This window comes from Corvus moneduloides, chromosome 3 (assembly GCF_009650955.1).
Source record: "Corvus moneduloides isolate bCorMon1 chromosome 3, bCorMon1.pri, whole genome shotgun sequence".
Lineage (NCBI taxonomy): Eukaryota > Metazoa > Chordata > Aves > Passeriformes > Corvidae > Corvus > Corvus moneduloides.
Genome location: NC_045478.1, coordinates 44783126 through 44808570, shown reverse-complemented (window position 1 = coordinate 44808570; position 25445 = coordinate 44783126). Strand labels below are relative to the sequence as shown.

At 32.5% G+C, this 25445-nt stretch overlaps 1 protein-coding gene across 8 annotated transcripts in view; it reads right to left on the bottom strand.

Moving 5' to 3' along the window:
• The window catches only part of GRIK2 (glutamate ionotropic receptor kainate type subunit 2), a 365170-nt gene that overhangs the window by 145460 nt on the left and 194265 nt on the right, over nucleotides 1-25445 (bottom strand). For all 8 annotated transcript variants that reach the window (XR_004238656.1, XM_032101332.1, XM_032101330.1 and 5 more), the window contains 2 exons: nucleotides 19503-19616; nucleotides 11031-11237 (listed from right to left, as the gene is read on the bottom strand). Coding sequence is in view for 7 of the 8 variants with exons in the window: in XM_032101332.1 (XP_031957223.1) it covers nucleotides 11031-11237; nucleotides 19503-19616 (321 nt within the window). In the remaining variant the exon portion in view is untranslated. The remainder of the gene's footprint in view (nucleotides 1-11030; nucleotides 11238-19502; nucleotides 19617-25445) is intronic.

Genomic DNA, 25445 nt, shown 5'->3' with positions numbered 1-25445 from the left:
ACTTTTGGTATTGTTTTCTGTTTGCTCCTTTGTTATTATGTGAATGTTTAGTCGAGGAAAAATGATAGTACTAAACCAGTGGGAACTCTCTAATTAGTTAATTTATATTATTTCTTCTTATTCAGGGTTGTTCTATTCAATTCTCATTTGCCTATGCCAGTATGGATAATATTTAATAGCTGAATAGATGCAACATGAGTATCCATTAAAAATAGATATCGTTTCTGACTGTTGATTTATAATACACTTTCACTAAAGTATTTTGCACCAACTTCAGTCTAATCAACAGGTATGAAAATTGTATGTAAAAGGACTAGAGGCAGTAGACCATGAAACTATATGTAACAGGAAGATGAGTGACTATTCAACAGTAAAAAAACCTCAGACGCAACTCTCATCACTTAATTTCAGGAATCTTGTACAAAGGTTTCTTTTAATTTTTAGAAGAGCGGGATTCACATACCCCCAGAAAGGGCAAACTGTCAAAGACATTTACAAGACTGTGTAGATATTGTGGCTCAGAAATCAGGAAACTCCCCCATTAAGAAGAAAAACATTAAAATAAGAGTATTTACATTAAAATGTTTCAGTTCTTCTTTGCTGTTTTACACACCCTTTCTAACATTGTATTTTTGTACTAGAGATGGTAACATTGATTCTTTTTTTGTAGCTAGCATTTTTATTGTTATACTTTCCATATTTACTGCAACTTCCTGGAAGCACTGGGGTTTTTTGCCAGTTGCTGACCAGCTGTCACCTAAAATTTCAGCTACTGCACTCAAGACAAAAAAAAATCCTCCATCTTTTAATTTTGACATAATTTCTGTTCTCAAATAGATGGGGTTTTATCAAATTGTTTCAGTGAACTCAATTCATCATGCAATAAAGTTTGACTTGTGTCAAATTTGACTTACTCCCATTTTTCTGTATTACTTTGTCATCTGCAATTTTTCACAATGGAATCAAAATGATTAATAACATTTTTGCACATCATTTGGATGGAAGTAGATCACTGCAGGATATGCCACCTTTTATTGATTAACAATACTCAATTAAGAATTTTTTGAAATCTGTAATTTTATCAGCTTAATTAATGGGGTAAATCTTATTAATATGGACAAAATCAACCTCCTGTGCACTCATCCCCCTCATCTGCATTTTGATGCAGGAATCACAATCCACACTCTAGAATTCTCAATTAATCATTAGATTCCAAGGTCTTAGACTTAACTAAAAGTGGTCATTATTACAAACAATAAGAAAAAAAAAGGTCTTTTTAGAAAAGTCTATCAAATATCAAATAAAAAACAGAAGTGGTTTTATATTGTTTATATTCTCAAAACCTTATCTCATAATATGTTTTACATGTCCCATAATTATTAAAAAATGGCTAAAATAGTAAAGATTATATTTCAAAAATATTGTCACAAATATAAAAAAGAAAAATGTTAACAGTACTTTTATACACTACATCCTAATTTCGTTCTGTTCTGCATAGGGTATATATAAGCTAACTCATTTGAGAAACTTGTTACATTTATTTAAATTGAATGAAGCTTATCCAGGCTCTAGGCATTATTTAAATACTAAAGATACCAGGACAAACTTATTAACAATCAGCTTTAATGAAAATAAAATGCAAATCCTAAGGATGAAATCTGTGGTGGCTGGGTTAAAGTATTTCTGTTATTTATAAGATGAAATCTATTAAACACTTTAAAATGTCATTACTGTTATAATTTATTCCTTATTTAGTGAAGTTTTGCTTCATTCTAGAAGACAACTGTGAACAGAGGAGTACAAATACATAACGAATACGAACACACAACAAAACAAGAAAAACACTGTTCTGCATGAGAAGCAGATGTAGACAAATTCCAGCCTAACTACTGCACAGCTGGAAAGTGGATGGAGAGTTAAGTAACATTATCTATGTTATTAGAACCTCATGAAGTTCAACAAGGCCAAATGCAAGGTCCTGCACCTTTTCCAGGGCAATTCCAAGCACATATAAAGGCTGGGCAGAGAGTGGATCATGACTAGCCCTGATGAGAAGGACTTTGGAGGTGTTTGTGGACCAAAAGCTCAACGCAGCCCAGCAATTTCTGCTTGAAGGTAACCCATAAAGCCAACTGCATCCTGAGCTGCATCTGTAGAAGTGTGAACAGGAGAGTGAGGTGATTCCACCCCTTTACTCTGCTCTTGTGAGACCTCAACTAGAGTACTTTCTCCAGCTCTGGAGCCCCCAGCACAAAACAGACCTGTTGGAAAGAGTCCAGAGGAGAGACAGTAAATTGGTCAGAGAGCTGGAGCACCTCTCCTATGGAAACATGCTGAGAGAGCTGGGGCTGTTCCGACTGGGGAAGAGAAGGCTTTGGGCAGATCTTACAGCACCTTCCAGTACTTAAAGTGGGAAAACAAGAAGGCTGGAGAGGGACTTTTACAAGGGTATGTAGTGACAGGACAAGGGGGAATGACCTTAAGATGAAGGAGAGTAGGTGATGATTAGATATAAGGAAGAAATTCTTTACTGTGAGGGTGGTGAGGCACTAGAACAGGTTGCCCAGAGAAACTGTGGACTCCCCATCCGTGGAGGTGCTTAAGGCTAGGTTGGATGGGGTTCTGAGTAACCTGGTCTAGAAGAAGATTCCCTGCCATTGGCAGAGGGTTTGGAACTTGATGGTCTTTAAGGTTCCTTCCAGCCCAAGTCTTCTACAATTACTTGATCTTTACTGATTCGTAATTGTCAATGTCTACCCAGAACTTTATGAGAAAAGTGGACAGGTGGATTGAATTGAAAATTAATTGCCATGATTTTAAAGAATAACTTTTGATATATATTTGCCAAGACACTTCTTTTAGAATAAGTGTAGCACTCTTTACAATAACAAAGAAAAATCCAGCAAAATACAAATGGTTTTCTAGTAACAGTCTATTTTCCATACTATAAATGAATTTTTAATTTCTGATAGCAGATTATTGTATACATTTCTATAGCAGAAAAAGAAGTAAAAGATCTTCCTTCAAGTTTAATACTTTTCAGTTTTTGAAACCTGACTTTATAACCTTAAAAGGAAACTTTTTAACCATTTATGTTACAATACATGGGTTTTATATATAAAAAATGCTCTCAGTATGTCATTTATTTATCCAATATCCTGAGTTAAAAAACTCTAACAGGTATGTATACTGTTTCACATTTTCTTCTGGCACTTTTTGAGTATCCTGCCCCACAGGCTCACATAAAAATATGCACACATTCTTTACAAGCACCTATACATAATTGTTGACATGCTTATGTATGTGTGTATATATATTTGTTTCACGTTAACATACTTTCTCAGGAAGAAAAGTTACTTATCTTTGGAAGTTACCAAACATTACTGGCCCTCATATTTGGGCTCTCAGAGGTCAGGAAATAGCAAAATCCAAACTGACTGCATGGATGAATTTCAACATATGGTCACCAAGTAACATGGTTTTCTTCCTAAAGCACACACACACAATAGTTTCATTTCCTGTATTTTGGACTTATGTAAGGCTGCTCTCACTGTCTTTTTTTAACTCTATTTGACATCTCTATAATTTTCTTAAACAACTGAATTGATGCCTTGAAAATAACAGATTAGACTTGATACCCTCCAGATCCCCAAAAATTATGGATGATGTGTTTTGGTCATCATTTCCAGAGACACATCTCCCACCAGCACATCCTGAAACTCTTTTACCAAAATGGTGTTTCCATGAAAATTGACATATTTGAGGTTTCAACAGTCCCTCCTCTCTATCTTCCTTCTGACTTTAAGATATGTTGAAATTCTTTGGAGATGAGTAAAAGACAAATTACAGCACTATTAAAAATCAATGTCTAATACAAGGGATAAGCCCCAGTGGAAATTAACTCTTCTATTAGAGAATTCTATTTTACTCATGTATTTCACTCATTGGGTTTTTGTTTCTATGTATGCATAAATTTTTGTTTCTATGTACATAGAAACAAAAATCCCAATGTTATTTTCTACCATTCTTTATTATCATTATAGCAACAAAAGTAAAAGATCAGATAAAGGTATGAGGATATGAAAAATGTAATACATTTATGAATACAGCCCTAATCCTGGATCCAATCAGTTCCTAATCATTACTGTAAACATGGATGATGCCTGAGCTAAAGCATTATTGTTTGGAGTCTCATTTGAAAAACTTCGTGCCACTGCCTTGATGGGCTATGATTCACTTTGCTGGCAGTGCGGTGAAAATTAATTCCAATCATTCACTGTACAGTTTTTCTCTGTAACTGGAAACTAATCATTTCATAAACCCACATGCCAGGGATGTCCATAGTACCCTAACTGTAAAAGAACAGTACATGGGCATTTGTAGCTAAACAAACAAGAAAGCAATATTCCTTAGCGTCAAGAAATTTCAAATAAACTACCCGTTGAGTACAGATCTCCAGAAAAAAAATCCACACATCTCAGAGCACTTAAAAGACCTTACTGTCTAACTCTCCTGCAGCTTTTGGTATCAAATCATTGTGAATGTAGTTAAAATTTTTCATCCAGTTTCTTTGGGAAACATAGGACATGATTAGCTAAAAAAATCATGTATTAACATTTACAACCCTTTAGAAAAATTGTATACTTTATTATTCTCTATGCTTTACTGTAATATTAGAATTGTTACTGGGCCTTGCTTTAATAAATGCAAACTCTCTGGAAGTTCCTTGTTCTTTGGAAAACAAATTGTTCACTTAAAACTACTGTCATATTGGAAACTGCATCTTCATCTACCCTGTTCTTGAAATCAGTAACAATTTAATAGGGAATTCATATACGTACATATATGTTCCTCACTGAATTAATACATATGTTTTGCAAACTTGGCCTAAAACTTCGGCTTAGGATTTCTTTGGCATATTAGATCACTGACTTTTTTTTTTTCCATTTCCCTGACATTTTTTGCGGATTTATGCATCTCTGCTTGAAGTTTACTTTCTGCATAACTTTTGCTGAGTTAGGATCTGTTTGCACATTTTTCCATGGAATATCATACACGGCCTTTATTAGAGAGTGACAAAGTAGCCACGAAAACTGTCTTCTTGTGAGCACAGAGATGAATGTTTAGCTGTTGGTTTGAAATGAAATTCTATTGTCATGTAGAAGACCATCTCTTTGATCTTTTACTTTTAAACAAACAAATTTTTTAAAAAAGGAACAGAAGGTGCATAGTATGGCATATTTAAGTGCGCTACATTGATAAATTCAGGCATGAAAAATATTTGAAGAGAGGTTCTGTGAGTCTGTGAATATATGCAGTTTGCTTTAAGTGAAAAACAGGATCTCAAGCAACAGAAGAGATATGGTTAGCTGCTTGTCAGCAACACACTGATGCTTATTCAGCTTGGGACAAATTACTTTGGAAATAAAAGGTCAGAGCACTTGAAGTTGTGGTTTAATGAATTAGCAAATAGACTGAAAAGCACAAAAAGGACAAATGATATTTTCTGGCATGTTACAAATTATCATAAGAAATTATCCTATGACCCCAGGACATGTTTCACACAGAAATTAAATGCTACTTTAAGGAGAAAAGAAAACATGCAAACAATAAAAACTGGAATCCACTATGAATATTTGAAACAGTAAAAACACACATGAAAGGTATGTTACAGGCACATAACAGTTAAAGAATCATGGATGCTATATTGTGACACAGAATAACTGGAAGGAGTTGGAATACTATTTTTAAATATTAAATAATGCAAATTAGTAGCTTTATTTAACGAGATGGTTGTGCTGGAGTTCCAACATGGCTTAATAAATGCAACTAATAATGATTACTGGAAGTTCAGAGAAGAGATCTTCAGCATAGATTAGTAATGCTTAATCTGCAAGATAAATAAATGAATACCAAGAATAAAAATGCTCTCAAAAGAGATGGCTTTCAAATAGCTCAACAGGAAAATGGGGAAAGAGATGAATTATAAACAAAACATAAAACAGCCAAAAATACAAACTGATAAGGAAAATAAAACCAAAATAAAACAATAACATTTATTTTTTATACATTATTTTATTTTATTTTACAGAGAGTACAGGAAAAACTGAATTGTGTTTTTTGGGGTTTTTTTAAGAGGGTAAGTAAAAATAAAATAAAATGCCAAGATCCTAGAAAAACAACATTTAAACAGGGTTAGTGGAAATCAGTAGTCATTCAGCTTACCATCTATCTATATTCACCAGAGTTGCTGGTTCAAGCAACAGCAGTAGCTGAACTGCAGACTTGCCAAAACACTATGTTGTTTATGGCATATTACCCCTCAATACATCACTTTCCCAAAGTATCAGAGAAAAAATTTATTATGTATAGAAAACCTCTAGCATGAGTGAAATTTTCATCATATGACACCTGACATGCAGTTGCAGATTCTAGTTCCACTAATAAAATGAGGAGGCCATGAAGCAGACATGGTGCTTTGGTGCTTTAAAGAGTACTGATAGTGCACAATTTTATTGTTAAGCCTATTTCATGATGATGAAAAGAGAAACACTGCTAGATCTATCTTTTTTTCTTTTTTTCTTTCTTTCCTTTCTTTCTTTCTTTCCTTTCTTTCTTTCTTTCTTTCTTTTTCTTTCTTTCTTTCTTTCTTTCTTTCTTTCTTTCTTTCTTTCTTTTTCTTTCTTTCTTTCTTTCTTTCTTTGTTTCTTTCTTTCTTTCTTTCTTTTTCTTTCTTTCTTTCTTTCTTTCTTTCTTTCTTTCTTTCTTTCTTTCTCTTTTCCGCCTAAAGATTCTCTAACTGCCTATTACCATCAAATCTTCTGAGATTCTAACTAATAAAAAAGCCATGGCTAAACTATCCAGCACTGCACTGAAAATCTTAACTGTCAGACCTTTTGCATGAAAGTTACAAGAAGAAATAGGGAAGAGATGTTCCGTAGCCTTTCCTTATGAGTCTCTGTGCAGTAGGATTTCCTATAAGTATGAAGGAAAGAGGTAGAGTGCAAACAATGTGATGAAATGACATTCGAAATGGAAGGAAGAGAAAATAAAAAGGTAGGAGAAAATAAAATTCCTTCGCTGGCCCAAAAAAGAAGCAACCAAATATCTACATAGTCAGTTATTAGAAGGGTTTTTTTCACTTCTACACAATAGTATAAAGGAATTGGCTATAGGTATTCAAGATCATAAAGACCTTAATCTAAAATAAAAGAAAAAAACCAACAGGTTATTGGAGGGAAAATCACTAAAAATATTTAAACTGATTATATAAACATCTATTCTGTTATTAAAAAAGAATAAAAAGCTACTACTATTATTTTTACAAATGTAGGTATTTGATATGTAAGTATTTATTTTGAAAAATTGATACTGATTTTGAGAAATTCAAAATATATTGAAGTAAAAAACAATTTTATGTCTAAAGTTAAATTAAGTAGTTATTTCCAATTTTTCAACTGTGTAAAATTCCTCAAAGCTGAAAATCCTACTCTTCTGAGAGACAAAGAAAAGTTCTGATTTAATCCTCACATATAATAAAAGAGCAATCATCACCTAAAAATTGGACCTTTTCTGTAATTATTTATGAATCATAAAAGATCTGCAAGCCTTGAAGTCTATTTGTAATGCACATGCTTTGTGCTGTAGAAGTATCATTCAAAGAGCCCCCCTCAAAAAGTTATTTTTAATCACGTATATATAATAACAAATTATTTCCCCGTGGGTATTTCATTTATAGCTCTGTCAAAGTATAAAACAGTAATTTTTTCCTGTTTTGGAACCCAACTATAAGAATTTTTTTAAGTAATTTTGGGTCTGTAAAGTAGGATGTCTAATTTTCTAAAAATAAAATTATATATTTTCATTCTATCTGTCTGTGCTAGCTATATTGGAACATAATTTACATGCTCAAACTATACATCTCATGCAATATAATACAGTGACATGACAACTTTTAGTGCTAAAGAACAACCTGAAATTCTCCAGAATTTATGATTCAGTTCAAAACCTATTCAATACATCCATCCTTTCATAAAATTCTTGAACCAAAGGCAGCAAGTCAGTATCAAGAATACTTTTTTATGAAGAATTCATCCATAAAGAATGGAGATACCTGGAACTTAGCTCCTCCTCCCTCAAATGTATAACACTCATATCTTGAACTTACATGAGAAGAGGGTAAAATACTGAATGAAAAATTGTGGCAAAGAAATCAGAAAGATTAACTGGAGAAATTTAAAATTTAGTCATAGAGAAATTTCATCTATATTTGCTATCCTAGTTAATATTTGTCTTACATTTGCAACTCTAGAGAGCAGTGTCTTTTTCTCAACAAGAATTCATTGTCAGTTGTCAAAGGGATCACTGCACTAATTTTCACTGTCAGTATTTACCACAAATTCAAAAAGAAGCTACTTATTGCTTGGAGACAAATATCAGAATGCAGACGGTGAACTCTGAGTAAAACAGTCAAAGAAAGAAGAAACATGACCAAACTATGGGAAAGGAGATTGAAAACAAACAGAGCCTGATGTCAACAATTCAGTCTCTCTTCATGTTATTAAATTTAAATCCTGAAACTGACATGATATGCTGAGCTCAACTCAGGTAGCATTATCTTTATTTCACTTACACTTTTGAGTTCCAGCAATTATGCAAAGTGACTAAGTATTGATTTAAACAGTTCATTTAAATCTTAGATTTTGTTTGGTACTTTTAATCTTTATCCAAATTGTGCATTTTCCTTTCTATACATATAATACACCAAAATTATTCACTTTATTTATTCTTGGGTTATGCATGTTACACATTACCCTTGCAAACATACATACTACAGCATAGTAACCTCTCTTTCTAAACTTAAGTGACAGACAAAACATAACAAACAGATGAAAATAATTCCTAAAATCATTCTTCATCTAAAAACAGATGTAAGTAATATGGCAACTTCAAGAACTGTCTTTATTCTGTAGTCTATCTGCTTTAATTAGAAAATCTAGCTGAAAAATATAGAATCATTTCACCTTTCAAAAAATTAACTAATTGATTTTATGACATTACTTTATAGAAAAGAAAACCTTTATGACAATTTAAAAATACTCTCTAAGGGAAAAGAAAGACTGGAAAGCTAATGGAGCACATGAAGTACTAACCATATGGAAACACTCAAGGTGGTAACTATCTGGAGCTCTTCATTAAACTCTTGTGCCTCAGTTTTGAGGTCTGAAGTGTTGCTTGCTAGTAAAATGCACCAATAATATGCATGTAAATAAAGGGCACAGGTGTATAAATAAATTGCATGTATTCAAATAGATTACAAAGTAAGAATAGATAAAACCAGAGAAAAATTTAAGAAAAAAATTTAATAAGTGAGAAATTGAGAGAGACTAGTAAAAGTTATGGTCGATATTAGGAAGTTGGACTACATCTTCCATATGTACTAATACGGTCTCTACACTTTTTTGACTCCTAAGTAAAAATCATTTCAATAGGCAAAATAAATTTTAATCTATGTTTAGTTGTATATTTTTTATGGGGAAAAAGAATACGTGTTATTAAGAATAACATAATAAGAATATAAAAAATATATAAGAATATAAAAAGAATTCTGTGTTATTAAGAGGAAACGATGGGGAAAGCTACTGTTCCACACACTTTACCGCCATAACTTTTTCAAATGCATTTTATTTTAAGATTATCTTAGTGTAAAGTTTAGGAGGCCATACTAGTGTTTTCTTAAGAATGCTTTAAGGCTGAATAATAAAAGACATATAAAAATGTGATTAATTTTTGCTTCTGAATAAATACTTCCACAATATCTACCTCAATCATGGAAAATTAGTTCCAGATGATGGCACTACCTAACAAGCATCAAGTCTAATAGTTGAACAGGCCTATGCACCTTTTCAAATGTAAAAATGCACATTTATAGAGATGGACAGAGAGTAACTAAATATGTTTGCTATCTATGTGTGTGTACTAGGTATAATGCATACACACATTTAAAGATAATATAATACTCCCATGCATTCTTCTTGGAAGTGTGAAGCCAGGCATAATCAACATCTGTTGCAATGCCAATACCAGATTATCTTACTAGAAAAGCATGAAGATAATCTCTCCTAGTAAATATGAATATTTTGATTAGCTCATGTTCTGCCCATCTGCTGAAATCTTAAAGCAAATTGAAACAAAATAAGTAAATGTTTTTTCAAGCTATTCATGCAGTTTTTGCCATCATTAAGAGGTTCCACTTGAAGTAACTATAATCTTCTATTTTAAATTACTGTGATGTGCAGAATGTGTTTCCTTTCAATCTTTGACCACATGAGAAAATGCTATGAAGCATTTCACTCAAATAAATGAAGAAAGGAACAATGCCATAATTTTTAAATTTATGAAAATGTTTCTAAGAGACTGAATTCAACTGGCATGACCAATTGAGGAAACACATTTTGCAGAACCTGAAGTAATGCCTCCCTTAATCACTTGCTGTCAATTGTAATGGTATCTGGTGTGACCTTAATTTGTTCCATCAGTATACGTTGACACTTTTTGTCTTATTTCTTTCACTTTATTGCTAAAATTTCAAGAAGGATGAATATCAAATAATGTGTGTATTTACACTTCACACACAGAAATTTCTCTAAGACAAAATCTCACATCCACCATCAGAAGAGGAGACCTGACTTGTATTGCTGTAGCAAAGATATATGTTTTGTTATAAAACCCCATATATTTGTTCTCAGAAATAAATTCTGAGTACTACTTATTTCATATTTTTGACTTAGACACATGCTACGGAAGAGCTGAACCAAAACAAACACTGCCTACGGGCAAAACAGAGATGCTTTTTTTTACAAATTCTACACTAAAGAAATAATGGGTATAAATCTACTTGCATTAATTCTTAAAACATCTGCATTTTGAAAACAGTAGTATTCAAATGTATTATCATAAAAGTTTTACAATTTATATAGAAAGGTTTGAAATCTAAATGCATAGTTAAAAGCTTGTAAAAGTTAACTTACGTGATCAATTAGCTCACGAACCATCCCATTCCACTGTCCACTGGCATCTTCTTGGGCTCCATATTTTCCATCTTCCACCAGCCTAATCTCATAGGAAAATCCAAGGATAGTAGACAGCTCCCTGAGGAGGTCAATGCAATAACCTTCAAAACGATCATTTCCGTACAATGGTTTGTCAGACTTCTTGAACATGACATATGGCTCTTCCTGTAAGAATTATAAAGACAGAAAGGATAATGAGTGTCCCCATACCTTTCTTCTCGTTTTAGCCCTAAGTAGCAGACAGCCATGTGCATACATATGCATACAGTTGTGCATACATATTCATACAGTCATGACACCACTCCCCATACAAAGAAATAATATGAAAAGCAGAATCCTTTTAGCTTTGGTTATGTGAGTCTAAGTCTTCATATATTTTCAAAGATTCTCTTCTTCATTTTTTTGGAAAAAATTACACTCTAAGCACTGTAGAAATCTTCAAGGAATGCATATAGACACTAAATTTAAATGTGCTCCTTAACTAATTGCATTATACAGTGACATCAAATGTATTGTTTGGATACAATACATTTTGTTTGGACAAAGAAAGCCTTTTAAAATGCAGAAACAATGTGCTTTGGCAACTGAAAAAAACTTAATTAAAACCCCAAACATCAATCAAATATTTTAAGTATTAGATTTTACACTTTTATTTATACAAGTATTTAAACAGTTTACTCAATGCTTTGTTAAAGTGTAAGAAACCCACAAAGGGAGGAAAAAGTCAGTGAAAGTACCCACTTCTCTATTGCCTCAAGTTACAGGCTGCCGTTTACGAGACTGCAGGAAAGCCTGAAAAAACTTTACACAAAAAGTAAATTCTATGGTAGACATTCCATGAAAACGGAATTAAATTTCTTTAAGCATATATCTTTTTATGTTTAAATCAAATTACAATGTAACTTTTTTTTTGCATTAAGTGGTGTGCAAACAGACAGCAAACAAATTAAAATGATTGGCTGAATAATCATTATTATAGGAAGAAAATTAACATTTAGCAAAACATAGCATTTTTACATCTGTTTCTCAATATAGGATAGCCTTTAGCAAATAGAAAGCTAAAGGGAGAAATACTAAAAGCAAATGGCAGTTTTTCCACTATAATATGAAACCAGTATTCAAGCTGTGTTTTTAAAGTTACATATGCAACTCAGTCTTTGCTCACCTTTGGGAGAGACTTTTTTCATTTTTAACAATTAAAAAAAAAAACAAACAAGTAAGGTAAGACAAATTGTAGTAGATCAAATCATTGCACCAAATACAAGACTCAGTGAATAATTACATAAACTCTCCAGGGCAACTTAAGAAAATTCTTACAGTCCTAAATGTCCACATCAGCACTCAGTGGGGTTAAAGGCATTTCATTCCACAGGCATCTGACAGCTTTAATAAGTCAACACTCCTGATGTAATCTTCTGCCTTGAGGTTTCCCATGATTTGAACGTTATATCCACATAAAACTGGAACTTTAGTACATAAGATTTTACCCAAAGAAGCAAAAAGGAGAATGCAGGGAAAAATCTTGCTCTTAAAAGAACTGTTATATACTTCAATTGAAATATGTAAGATTACAGCCACATCTTAAAAAAGTACATCACTGATCTTCATACAGTTAACAAGGAATAAACAGGAAGTAAATTGTCCAGCCAAACTACTAGGATGTTTTGACAGAAATTTCTCAAACAGATAAGCAAATGACACCAGAAGAGCTCTTCTAGGTACTGACAAGAACAAAGACCTAGCAGAGAATATGAAAGTTGAAAGCAATTTAAATGACAAGGATCATTGAATAATTCTTGAGAAGCAGAGATGATATCAGAGCAAAAATTATGTGTGAAAATAGTTGTTAATAAACTTGGGAAATTGGTATGAAATATCTCAAAGAAAACAACTGTAAGGAAAACAGTTTTTTCAAGTGAAGTGAGAATTCCTTAAAGAAAGCACACCACTGGCCAAGCAGAAGCTCTGCTAAGACAAAACATACTGTGCTTGTTTTGTCTGGGGTAGCAGCAATTTTCTTCACATTGACTAGTATGGTTTTGATTTGTGCTCAAATCAGTGTTATAGCACAGGAATATTTTCATTACTGCTGAGCAGCGCTTACACAGTGTCAAGGCCTGTTCTGCAAGCATGAAGAAATTCCAGTATAGCTTGGAATGCTCATGTGCACAGATCCTAGATATTTGCTCTCAGAGCTGTTCAGATATTTACAGTCTTACACATCCCCCAATCTCTGGAATCTTGGCAAGATTCTTGACAACATTTTTGTCCCTGTCTTCCATTCCAAGCAACCTTGAGTTATCTGGGACAGAACTTAAATATGTGCAATAACAGGGAGGAAGTGTAATAGTCAATTCATGCTTTTAATTCTCCCTTACTTAATAAGCACAGCAGGATTTTCTTCATTGAGCGATCCAGCTCCTTGACACATTCCTACTTTCCTACTTTTTTTTCTGTCAGATCATTACAATAATACTCAGACATTTTATCTGTTCTGCTGATGCTGATGCTTTTTTATATTTTGTTAGAAAAAAAATTTTAAATCCTGCAATCCTTTCAGGGATTTTTAGCTCCAACTCCATACTCATTTATATTCTTTACTCTGGCCAGCTTGGATAAGGGCTACAATAGTATCTGTACTACTATTTAATGATTCTCAGCTTTTGCTGAGAAGACTGATCAATAAGTTATTAATACTCTCTTAATGCCTTTCCAATCCTACATTAAGTAATTTCTTACTGGTACTTGTTGCTTTTCCTTATAATCTTCTACTGTACAAAACATTAGTTTTTTCTCTTCAGACCTTTTATTTGCAATGTAAAGCAATTTTTTACTTAACTTGAGCAGAATTGGTGTTGGCAGCTTCAACTGTTATAGCTCTTATTAATCCCAAAGTTTTCTCTAGTTTGCTTCTTCCTCAAGTAATACCCATTCTAAATACTGAACATGGCATTAATGTACTCTGGACAAGTGCATGCAAAGGGTGCTATGTGCTTTATTTGCTCAAGCTCCAAATTTATAGAATGGGCTAATGTAAAACTGGTTGCTAAACACACTCTCAGGGAAGTGTCTATGCGTTAAATGTACAATCACCATTGCTTCTTGGTGGATTATCACTGCCACCAAAATCTTTCACTGGGACAATTCTCACTGATTACGTAGACAGAGTTTTTAAACTAAGTAATTTGTAGATTGGCAGCTGGTTTATACCTACTTTAATATTGTTCACAATTTATTTTTTTCCTTCAGTTCCTGAGAGCATGACCCTTAAAAATTACTAGACTACATCACAAAATGAGTATTCTTTGAAATATTCTAAACAGTTTCAGTTGAAATTAAGTCTTTCAACTGGACACATCTCCCCAGGAAAACAACTAAACACCTTCCCATTAGCACTTTTATTATTGCTTGGAATGACATGAGTAGCTTGAAACAAAAAGTCACTGAATAAACACTGACTACAGACTCCTGAATGAAACCTCGGGAAGAGACAACGTTTCCAGAAAACATTGCTACTCTAAATTTTTAAACAACAGGTCAGCTTTTCACAAAATTTTAAGATCAAAGTCATCATTTAATATCTCATAGGACTAAAATATCTTCAGTGAAGAGGGATACAGAAGAGCCCCACCCCACACCAGATAAGCACTAAAAGTGAGAATGCACATAAAATAGTAAATGCAAAAAAATTTTTTTCTGAGAAAATTTACTGTAAAATAAACTTAGCTAAAACTACTGCAAATAAAGATATGGTCACAAGGAACAGTGGAATCACAGGGAGATTAAAAACTATATCTGCAAATAGAAGATAAATCTTTGAAAAGTAATTAATATTGTATCTTTACAGACTGGTTTTAATTTCAAAAATGTACAGCTAATGCTTGAATGAAAGCACACTTATTCTAAAAAAATATTCTAAAATTTCTCTTTTTCTTTTCAGATTTGGACAATACATACTGACTTGAATTATTCCTGTGAGTTATATTATATTTCAACTATAAAGATATTACTAGAAATCACAAGTTTTAAATTTCAACTTCTTTTATTTTTTACGAATATTAATCAAACATATGGATTTTTCCTTGATAATTTCAACATGGACTAACATATTTTTTAAAGAATCTAGAATTTATTACTACCAATATTGAAAAAAGCAAAACAAAGTAAAAAAAAAAAAAAAAAGCCAAAAAAAAAAGAAAGTGGAAGCCCTAATGATGAAAAGAGGAAAACCATCTTGAAAATTTGCCACTGCTAGGACAGAGATTTTTAGTTATTTGCTTCTGTTCACTAGAAGGTGGGATACCGGCGTGGTAAAAGACTGCCATATCTTCTTAACATTTATATCAGATATAAGTAATACATAATAGGCTTCCACAGTAGGCAGTCAAAATTCTAGTGGGAGATGTGAAGCAATCTACTAGTTACTATTAATCAAAACAATTGATGGCTGACCCAGCTTTATAAAGACAACAGATAATTTTTTTCTTTAAATTTTAATATTCTTTTAATATACATTAATTTAAAATTTGGCCATTGAAAACTCATGCTTAGGTATCCAAAAGAAAAGGGAGAGAAATTATGCACTACCCATTTGAGAAAGCAGCCTTTATAAATAAAATACACTGTGGAAATACTATACTTTGAACTAAATAAAATTGTTTTAAAATTCATTGTAATTATTCCTTCTAATTCCTTCTAATTCATTCCTATTTCAAAGCACTTTTTCTTCAGGGAAGTACAATAAAAAAGGTAATTTCTCTTTTCAAGAGCAAAGTAACAAAAAACTACTAAATTGAGAACATCACACACCTTTCATAACTTTCACACATTTCTTGGAAAAATTAAACTTGAAAACTGTGAGCTTTTCTGAGCTTTGATGTAAGCAGATACAGAAAAGTACATAAAAACTACACAGGAAAGGAAACAAGCATTTATTTCAGCAGAACAGGGCAAAGGAGCCAGTATGATAATATGTACAGGCTGGTATGCAATCAGCATAAAAAAACTAAGCACCATGCACATACCTTTATAAACATGGAAATTGAATTCCAAAGTTAAAAATCTTTCAAATTTGAAGTAGAATATATACAAGAAAAAAAATATTTAGATACCTACATCTAAAGTCTAAAGAAAAGAAATGTATCAGAGTTCTGGAAGGAGTCAATTTAGGAGAATCAAATGATAAGAAACCCTTATTACTGACGTCGAAAATTTGTTTTCTGTAGGGTTTTTGTTTGGTTTGGTTTTTCTAAATGTAGATTATTCAGAAAGTAGACTTTTAAATGAAAAAGAAATTCTGAAGTTTCAGTGAAGGTGGTTCTAAAATAAAATAAAGCAATAGTATCAAAAAGATTGATATACCCAAAGCTATGGTTATAAAAGATAAAAACAGCATACTTATTATTATTTCTCAAATTTCCCCCCTCCTCTAAAAAAACCTGACTATCTCTCTAGTGGAGATGTTCAGCTGGTGTTTGGGGTTGCTAAGGGACCAGAACTTGGAAACCAGACATGTTTCTTCACAAGAACTACATGTATGTAGATTTCTGAAACAGGATAAAGTCCTGAGAACCCCTGCCCCTTTCCAGAATAGAGCACTGAATTGTTGAGAAACCGAGGAATAATCTTTCAGCTAGGTACCTGTAAAATGCATTATGAAAAATTCAAGACCAAAAGGAGCACATAGCTCAGTCCTTACTTAATTCATCAGTAGATGAATTTATGATTCCCAGTTTATTTTTTATTATTTTTCCCATCAATCTATTTTCTTCTTTTTGAGACTCAGTCACCACTGAAAATGCAGGGTGTACTTACTCACAGCTGTAAAGATCTTAATGACTGCAAAATATAGGAGGAAAAAGCATTGTTCCGAATTTCAGAAACAGAATTAAAAATAAAGACTGGGATATTTAAATCAAAAGTGAGCATTAAAGCAAACTACAAGAGAAAAATGATTAAGGCTCCACAGCTGGCAGCATACTATAGACTATTGTAGGGAATTCTTAAAGTGAAAAATCCAGAATAGAAAAACCATATGAACAGCTTAAATGATAAAATTGCCTTTTCTTTTTGTTTCAAGCAAGATTTTATAGACTCAAAAAAGCAGAGAAAAGGAAGCTGATGATGAAGAAGGTATGTTTCTAGGAGCTTTAGAATTTTATATTGTTCCCTTGCATTGCCACAAAATGAATATTCGGTAATATGCTTTCTGTCCAACATAAATGTATTTTTTAAGCACAAAAAAGATAGAACTACCAAATTAAGCTAGTATATGTGCTTATGCACCAAAAAACGGTTTGGGTCCTTTTTATTATTCTGAGTAGAGCTCTTACAATTTGTACCACTTCTTCTGAGTACCATTCTTCAGAGCTGAAAAGAATAACTGCAACTACCAAAACTTTTACTAAACAGTAACTGAAGAAAAAAAAACAAGTGAGCAACTTATAGCACCAATTTAAAGTCTTCATATTTATTTTATTTATTGCATTATTTAAATACCTGCAAAGAGGATGAATACTTATAAAAGAATTATAAGAAGTTAAGTCTTAAAAGAAAGGGTATCCTTGATTACAGAAAGCAGCTTTTCTCTTAAATCTCAGGAGTCTTCTTTTGTGAGTTTTGCCAAATTAAAATCAGAGTTCATTGGCAGAAGTGCTATTTACAGTTGTGCAATTTGCCATTTCTTGAGCTAATTATTTCAACCAAAATTATACTAATATCACTATATAAAAGCAATATGATATTTTGAGTATATTAACTCAATTCTCATCAACTAACATGTTAAAACACAAACAGACTTGAAACATCCTAAGTTATTGAGTGTTTCTTATGTAATCTTGCAGGGATTGATCCTTGTCCCAGTATTGTTATCACTGATCTGGAATCAAGCATACAGTGATGTCTATGGAGGAGTACAGATACAAAGGCTGGTTCATCACTGAGTAATGAAGAGAACAGGTCACACAGAGACAGGACTATATTCTGTAAAGCAGTGATTCTAGCAACAATTATAGTCACGTGAATAAAAGTTATATATTAGTGAAAAGCATCAAGAAAAATCCTAGGTAGGATATTTGGGTAGAAAGCAACAACAGTGTAGAGAGCATGGGAAGTCAGCTGGAATTACTAAGAAAATTTACTTATGATGCAGTAGTTTTTACATATAGGAAACTTGTGAAAGTCGGTGGGAAGAAAATTGACAGATTAATACTCTGGAAGATATGCTTTTACTATAAGAGACTATAAGACATTCATTTACATTTCATTAATAAAAAAGAAACAAGGGATTAAAAATTTATAAACTAAATTATAACTATAGAGTATCACTACTATAACTAATTGTACAAGAGAAAGTTGTGGCAAAACTGTGCTGGTCTTAGCATAAGAACTTACATCTGAAAATGAGTCATCCATGTTCCAATTTGTATATCTGGTATGTATTTTTCAATTAGTAGAATAAATGAAACAAAGGATTTTAAAGGATCTTTTATCATTTGTAAACAGCAATGAAAAGTTACCCACTGGGTGAAATTATATGACTTATGTTACATGAAAGGTTAAAAGCACACTGGCATTTGTGTCTATACACCTGTAAAGATTCATTCTGGCTTGAAACGTCAAAATATGTGTCGGTAGGTAAAAGCTTCTTAATAAAGTATACAACTGCCAGGGAGTGGGTTCTTTTTTGATATCTGCAAATTCATCATAATGGTGGCAGCAGACAAACACAGCAGACAAGCTTCTAGAAACTTTTTCATTTGTATTGAAATTAAAATTACTATTTCAAAATTACTGTGAGGAAATAAATGAACATTAATTTTTACATAAATAAATGTATTTAGTTATAAGTAAAAAATACCTGATTCACTGCTGTAAATTTGCCAAAAATGAAAATAAAAAAGAAGTTACTCAAATTGTTTCTTCTGGTCTATTTCAAAGGACAGATCAATTAAATATCTGTACAACTAAAAATTTCATCTCCATAATTGGGTAATAATAATGCTAAATGAATATTAAGTACTTTGTACTTTTCTTTGAGGTGTTAGAATAGCAAAAAGAAGCAATAACTTTTTGCTGGCTAGAATCATCAGGCAACAGACATAACACTTTTTTAAACCACTATCCTTTGTCCTCTCATATGGTGCTGCAGTAAGTAACTTTGTAAAAAAGAAGACATTTTATTCAATAGTAAGAAAATTTAAATTACTAATCAATTAACATAACTCTAAAATTGGGATGGCTTGCTTACAATTAAGGTAAGAGTAAACATCCCTGAGTAGTTTAGCAACTGGAGCTCATTCATGACACGGTAAATTCTAAGTAATGGTAACACGCACTGCAGATTGTTCATTACTATTGCAATTAGTGTATCACATTCTATCAGTTTTTCTGCACAACTGTATTTCTGGAAAAGCAAATATAATTGCTTACCAAGATAGTAGTAACAATTAAAGAGCGATTGGACAGGGAATCTGTGATGTTTACTGGTTTTCCTTTCTGATTCTCTGTCATGTTAAGGCCGCTCAACGGATCCCAAGTTCCAACCTATAAAACAGTAAATTACTGTGTAAATTGCCCATTAGTTACATTTCAGCATGTAGAAAAGAACACTGTAAGGAAAAACAGATTGCTACAGGGAAAAAGATTTGATTGCTAATAGGTAGTATTAAATTTTGTTCCATTTTTCTCTATCATTGCATTTGAAGTCTGCTTATTTAAAATATGATTGCCAATACCTCAAATTATTGTTTTGTGAAGTGTGACATTAAGTGTAAAAATGACATAAAAAATATCTAAAGCTACTCTTAATACTTAATTTTCCATTTCTCGAGATAAACCAAATCTGAAGATAACTTGACAGGCAGAAATTCATTTGCAGAGTAGAGAGCATTGTCTCTACAAATGGATTTACCCTTTTCTGTGATCAGAGAGAACAGCAGGACGAAATATGTATTTGGGAAAAAGTAATGGAGAAGACAGAAACAGGCTAAATGCAGTAACAATTCATTTACAGATAAATCTTCAACATGTGAGTATTTTGACATTTTATACTTTGAAATAAAGTCTATAGGATTTTTATCTAAGTAAGAACATCCAAAGTTATGTTTTAAGGTTCAGGTCAAGGACAGACTTAAGTACTAACTAGTAGGTAATGAGGCTTATCTGTAATTTATCTGCATTTTCATCACTATACAATTAAAATGGTCAAGCAGTAAACTATCCATTTTAGAAATCAGAATGTTTGTTTTACTCCATTGCCTAAAAAAAACCCCCATAAATATGTCTTATTTTGTTTTTAGATGGGATTTTAAAAAATAATTTCAATTACTAAACAATATCTATAATACCAGGTAAAGATATTTTAAAATTAAACCTAGACAAAAATTAAAAATGTCTGTAAGGATTCATTGCAAATATATATGAATGTATATAAACACACAAAATTTTTTAAATAATTTTTTCAACTGAGTCCTGAGAGACTCTTTGTATACTTTTAAGTAATTTGTTGCCACAGGGCTGTAAAGTAAGTTTGGATGCAGTGTGGTGTGGATAAAAAGAGTTCCATTTCTAAAACTGAGACTACAGCAGAGCATGAATCAGTGGATGCTGTAATAGAGAAAAGACAAATTTTTTCTCTTTTTCTACAACTTTCTGTTCCACAGGAATCAATATTTTGTCTGTCTTCCCTGCTTAACACTCTGTTCCAAGGAGTCACTCTTTTAAACTTGACCATTCAGTAACTCATAAACAGATCAAAGAATCATGAAAGAAAGGAAGAATATGTGTGTCTTAGAAATACAATTGGAAAATAACATCTAACCCATCATTTCAAAGTATTGAAATCAAGCCTTGCTACCAAAAAACTTCTCTCTCATTTACTGTTTTAATACCACTTGATTTGGTGAATTGAAAAGCTTTCAGAAAACACAAAATGTTCAGCCTTGCAGCTTGGTCACAATTAAGAAATTTTAAAAGGGTTGCTAACATTTAATTGCAGTGTTCTGTTAATTATGACAATCAGAGTGTTTGCTTTATTTCAAAGACCAAGCTAGAGTAGAATAACAAGGAATGACAAAGAACTGAGTTTGAACCTGTTGCTGCATAATTGGAGCTGAACTAATCTCCTCTATGGGATATAACTTCTGGTACAAAAGTAGCACAAAAATTTCTAAGGAAACACCATCAACTTATATGATCTATTTCAAATCCTAAATTCATTGAATCATATGCTTTGTTCAAGCTCATGTTCATAATTCAAATTTATATAGGCAAAAGGTAAGACATTGCTAACTAAAATACTTCCTCTCCTACTTTTTAACATAGTCACAGCCACAAGCAAAAGAATATCAACTGTTAGAATTTGGATTTTATCTAACTACAGACTTAATCTACTGCAGACTTATAAGAACTACCAACAGCATTACTTTAAAAAGAAACTTCTGTTTTGATAAATTGATGCATTATTTTTCTAAATTAGGTTAATTGTACTTTTGTTGCTTCTTTTGTTAATCAAAAATCTAAGAAATGGACCAAAAGTCAGAGGTTCAAAATTAGACATTCTTTGGATTATCTTTATTGATGAGCTCAAACTCAACAATTTGCACCACAGCTTCTTATGTATTACTGCTATGTATAGCTCCTAAATCACACAAATGTGTTTTCAAAGCTGCTTCTTCTAAAAAAATTTGCATAAATAGTGAAGCAAGTTAATTATTTTTTATTTGTTTCAGCACAGTGTTCTAATTTTTAAGTAGCTTTTTGAACTAGATTTTTTTTAATAGAATTGCCAGTGTCTTTTTATTAGAAAAGTTTAAATGCCAAAAATGTAGAAAAAACACATCAAAATAGTAATAACTGAAATTCAAACAAGCTACAATTTAATTTATTGCATTACGTTTATTTTAAACAAACTTAAAAATTTTCCTAAAAAGTGAAACAGGTATTTATAGATACATTTTAGAGAGAATGTTCACACTGTAAATATAGTCCCAGGAAGTGACTATATTGTCAAGCCCTCAATCTCCTATTCTTCTTTCCAATTCCCCTAAATGGCTAAACTATTCTGAAGTGACCATGCCAATTGAACATTTTAACACTTATTATCCAAAGTACAGCATCCTAACCAGGTGTACCCATGAACATGTGCTCCACAGTGAGACAAAGAAAAATGATAGAAAGGATTAGCTTAGGCAAGAATCGTCTTATTTAAGTTGAAACAATTCCAAGAGCTACACCCACCACTGAATATCACAGAGTATTCTGTAACATGGTAATTGCGGGGGTCCTCAAGGACATGGAATACAATTTCCCAACTTCATGTGAATGGTTAAAAACTTGCATCCAAGCTTCCAAATATTTAACTTTCAGGTAACTATCAGGTTACTGCAGTACCTCAAAACCAGACATCCCCACCCAGAATCACTTCGTAGCTCTGCAGGCTAAGGAGACTTTGACTCTGTGTAAGAGCTGCTTAGCAATTGCTGAAACATTCCTGAGTTATCAACACTGTTTTCAGCTCAAATCCAAATCATAGCCCCATACAAGCTTATATGAAGGAATTTAACTCTGGCCAAGTCAAAACCATTACAATATTTCACCATCCTCCCCCCGAAAAAGAAGCATTGTACATTCACAAAACTTAAAATTTGCTGAGTTTACACATGCTCTAGAGCACTTTACTGAGATTCGGTCTCATGAGATGCTAGTCACAAAAATTCAGTAGCTTTCTTACTTCAGCATGTTTGAAAAGTGATTTAACTTCATGGGCAGATAAGTATACTTTCAACTATTATTCTTTTTGATTTTTCTTCAAAGTTCTCCTGAGGAAATTAACATTATTTTTGCTCTGAGTCAATCAAAACTGTGAATATGACTCACGGTGAAGTGCCACAATCATTATATTAGGAAGGATCGTTGCCTTTCTGCAGTGGTACCAACTAACTAAGCAGCCAAAACCAGAGCCATACTCAACTCTCAAAGAGTTGTCTATGTATACCTTCTTCATTTACTTTTGTGAAGTAGTTAGTAGTAGTGGTGATTACATCAAGGAAATAATTATACTTCATTAGGAATAATATTGTTTATTCATATTTCTGTATTTCCCATTTTCAAATTGCTTAATTGATTTTGCTTTCTTCAGTAATATTAATATTAATGCCTTCAGTGCCAAATATAACATTAATAACAATACTTCAATATTTCTGGTTCCCAGAGATTTACTATGTCTTTCTTCTTTTTTTTCTCTCTTAAAAAACCTGGTTTTTATGCTATTTGCTGTTTTTTTTTTTCCCAGCTCATTATTAAAGATACAAAATAAAACAAGATTTTTCTCAAATATGCTGGACAATGAATTACAACTAATTTTGTGTTATTTATGTTCATCCTATGTGAAGGTTTCTGAGCAAGGCTTCAAGCCAGTTGTAGCATCTCTTATTCAGGATATGTGATTCTTCTTCAGTGATAAATTTTCATTTCAAAAGAGATATTAAATTCAGGTGTTTGTTATCTCCTTGAAGTATAAAATAATTTTCCTCACAATGCAGCCGCAGTGTAAAGACTGATTGATTGCAATTTAAATTATAATTTATTATGCTGGAGTGTCACAGTTTTGGATTTTCACCGTGCTTAATCATGAATAGTTTCAGTCTGTCCAAAGCAACTGTAATAAAATTTTTTGGTATATTACATTAGCAGCACTTTAATCAGCTCTTAATTTTGTCATTTTCATCTTACAAGGAGCTATCATTTTTGGCAGACATGAATTTTTATTTGGAAACACATACTTCTTATTGACTGATGCCTGATTATCACCTCTCATTCAAGAGTTTCAGGAACAAGTATTTTATGTAAAATCCGAGATCACACATAGCATTTTTTTTAAATCAATGAGGAATTTTTCTGTTGTCACTGACTTCAACAGTCATTGAACTTACAACACTTTAGGTCATTTCCCATTTTACTAACCTGGTAATTTGTCTAGGACATATTTTTACAAAATCTAAGTTAAAAAATATGTCTTCTAGCAATTCTTCACAATAATTTTTCTTTTTTCCTTCCATCAACATTTTTCTCCTCATTGATTACAGCTAAAGTTGTTGAGTTAAACTGTTGTCCTTGACAAAACAAATATTTTCCCCTTATTTGGAAAGAGGTTAGAAGAAATAATAACAGCTTACAGTATGGAAACATGATATACATATTATGGTGCACAGAATTCTCATCTCCCCACCTTTTCTCATCCCACTTGGATGTACAGAAGAAAAGGAAAAAAAGGCTGTTCAGGAGCTCTAGCAACATAGACAGAGATGTCTGACAAGATGGTTTGGAAAGAACATTGAAAACATACAAGATAAGGACAAAGATGTGAAAAGGCTACTAAAGGAAGAAGAAAATAGAGAGAAAGGGCATGGAGAGAGATTAATAGGTACAGGGGAGAAGGATTAGATGGAAAGGCAAACAGGCAGGGAGGGTCTGGAGGGAGAGACTAAGGACTGGTAGAGGAAGGAAGAAACGAAAGGAGGGAGTAGCAGGAAGCAGGAGAGAAAGAGTGTGATATAGAGAGATGCAGTGCACATGTGGAGGGAGGTAGGGGACTGAGAGAAGGGTGATTCATCACAGCGTTAACAGAATTCTGTCTTGGAGGAAAAAGACCCAACTTTGAGACAGTTCTTTTAAATAAAAGAGCTGGCTAAAATGTACTCTTTCTACTAGGAAGTGTCCTGCTCCAGAATTTAATCATTCACTCTGAATTCAAGATGAATAAGGTTTGCATTCTTTCAGAAAAATGAAGTTTTGTTCAAAGAGAAACATTTATCCATTGGCACTGATTTATCTTTCTCAGTAAAGTACACCACACGTTCCATATATTTAGTAAGCAATTCAATAAAATGTGCATACACTTGAATTTTTCTTTTCCTAATCTCATCTCCTTACACCCCAGAGAAACTGCTCTGGTTTTGCTTATATATAGTAACTGATTCTTACTGCTCATTCCAAAGATTGACTGCACTTTTTGGTGAAAAAATAATATTATCACTTCAATTTGTCATATGACCAAAATAAACCATGAAGGTATCAAAAATATCTTCCTTTTCTATGAAAATCTTTGTATATAGCTCAAGCACATGGTGGTTGTTTTTAAACATCCATATGCTTCAACAACTATTTCTGTTGTCTCTTACTTAACTTTCAATATAACTGTTTCCCAAGTTCCTTTTTTCTATTGTGTGTTCTAGAGTACTACTGTATTTCCTGTTGAATTTTATTGTCTTCCGTATTTCTCTGTAGAGCTTTCTTGTTTTATCTCTATATTTTCACTGATGTATATATCTCCTAGCATACTGTCAATGGAGACAATGTCAATTTTATTTTCCA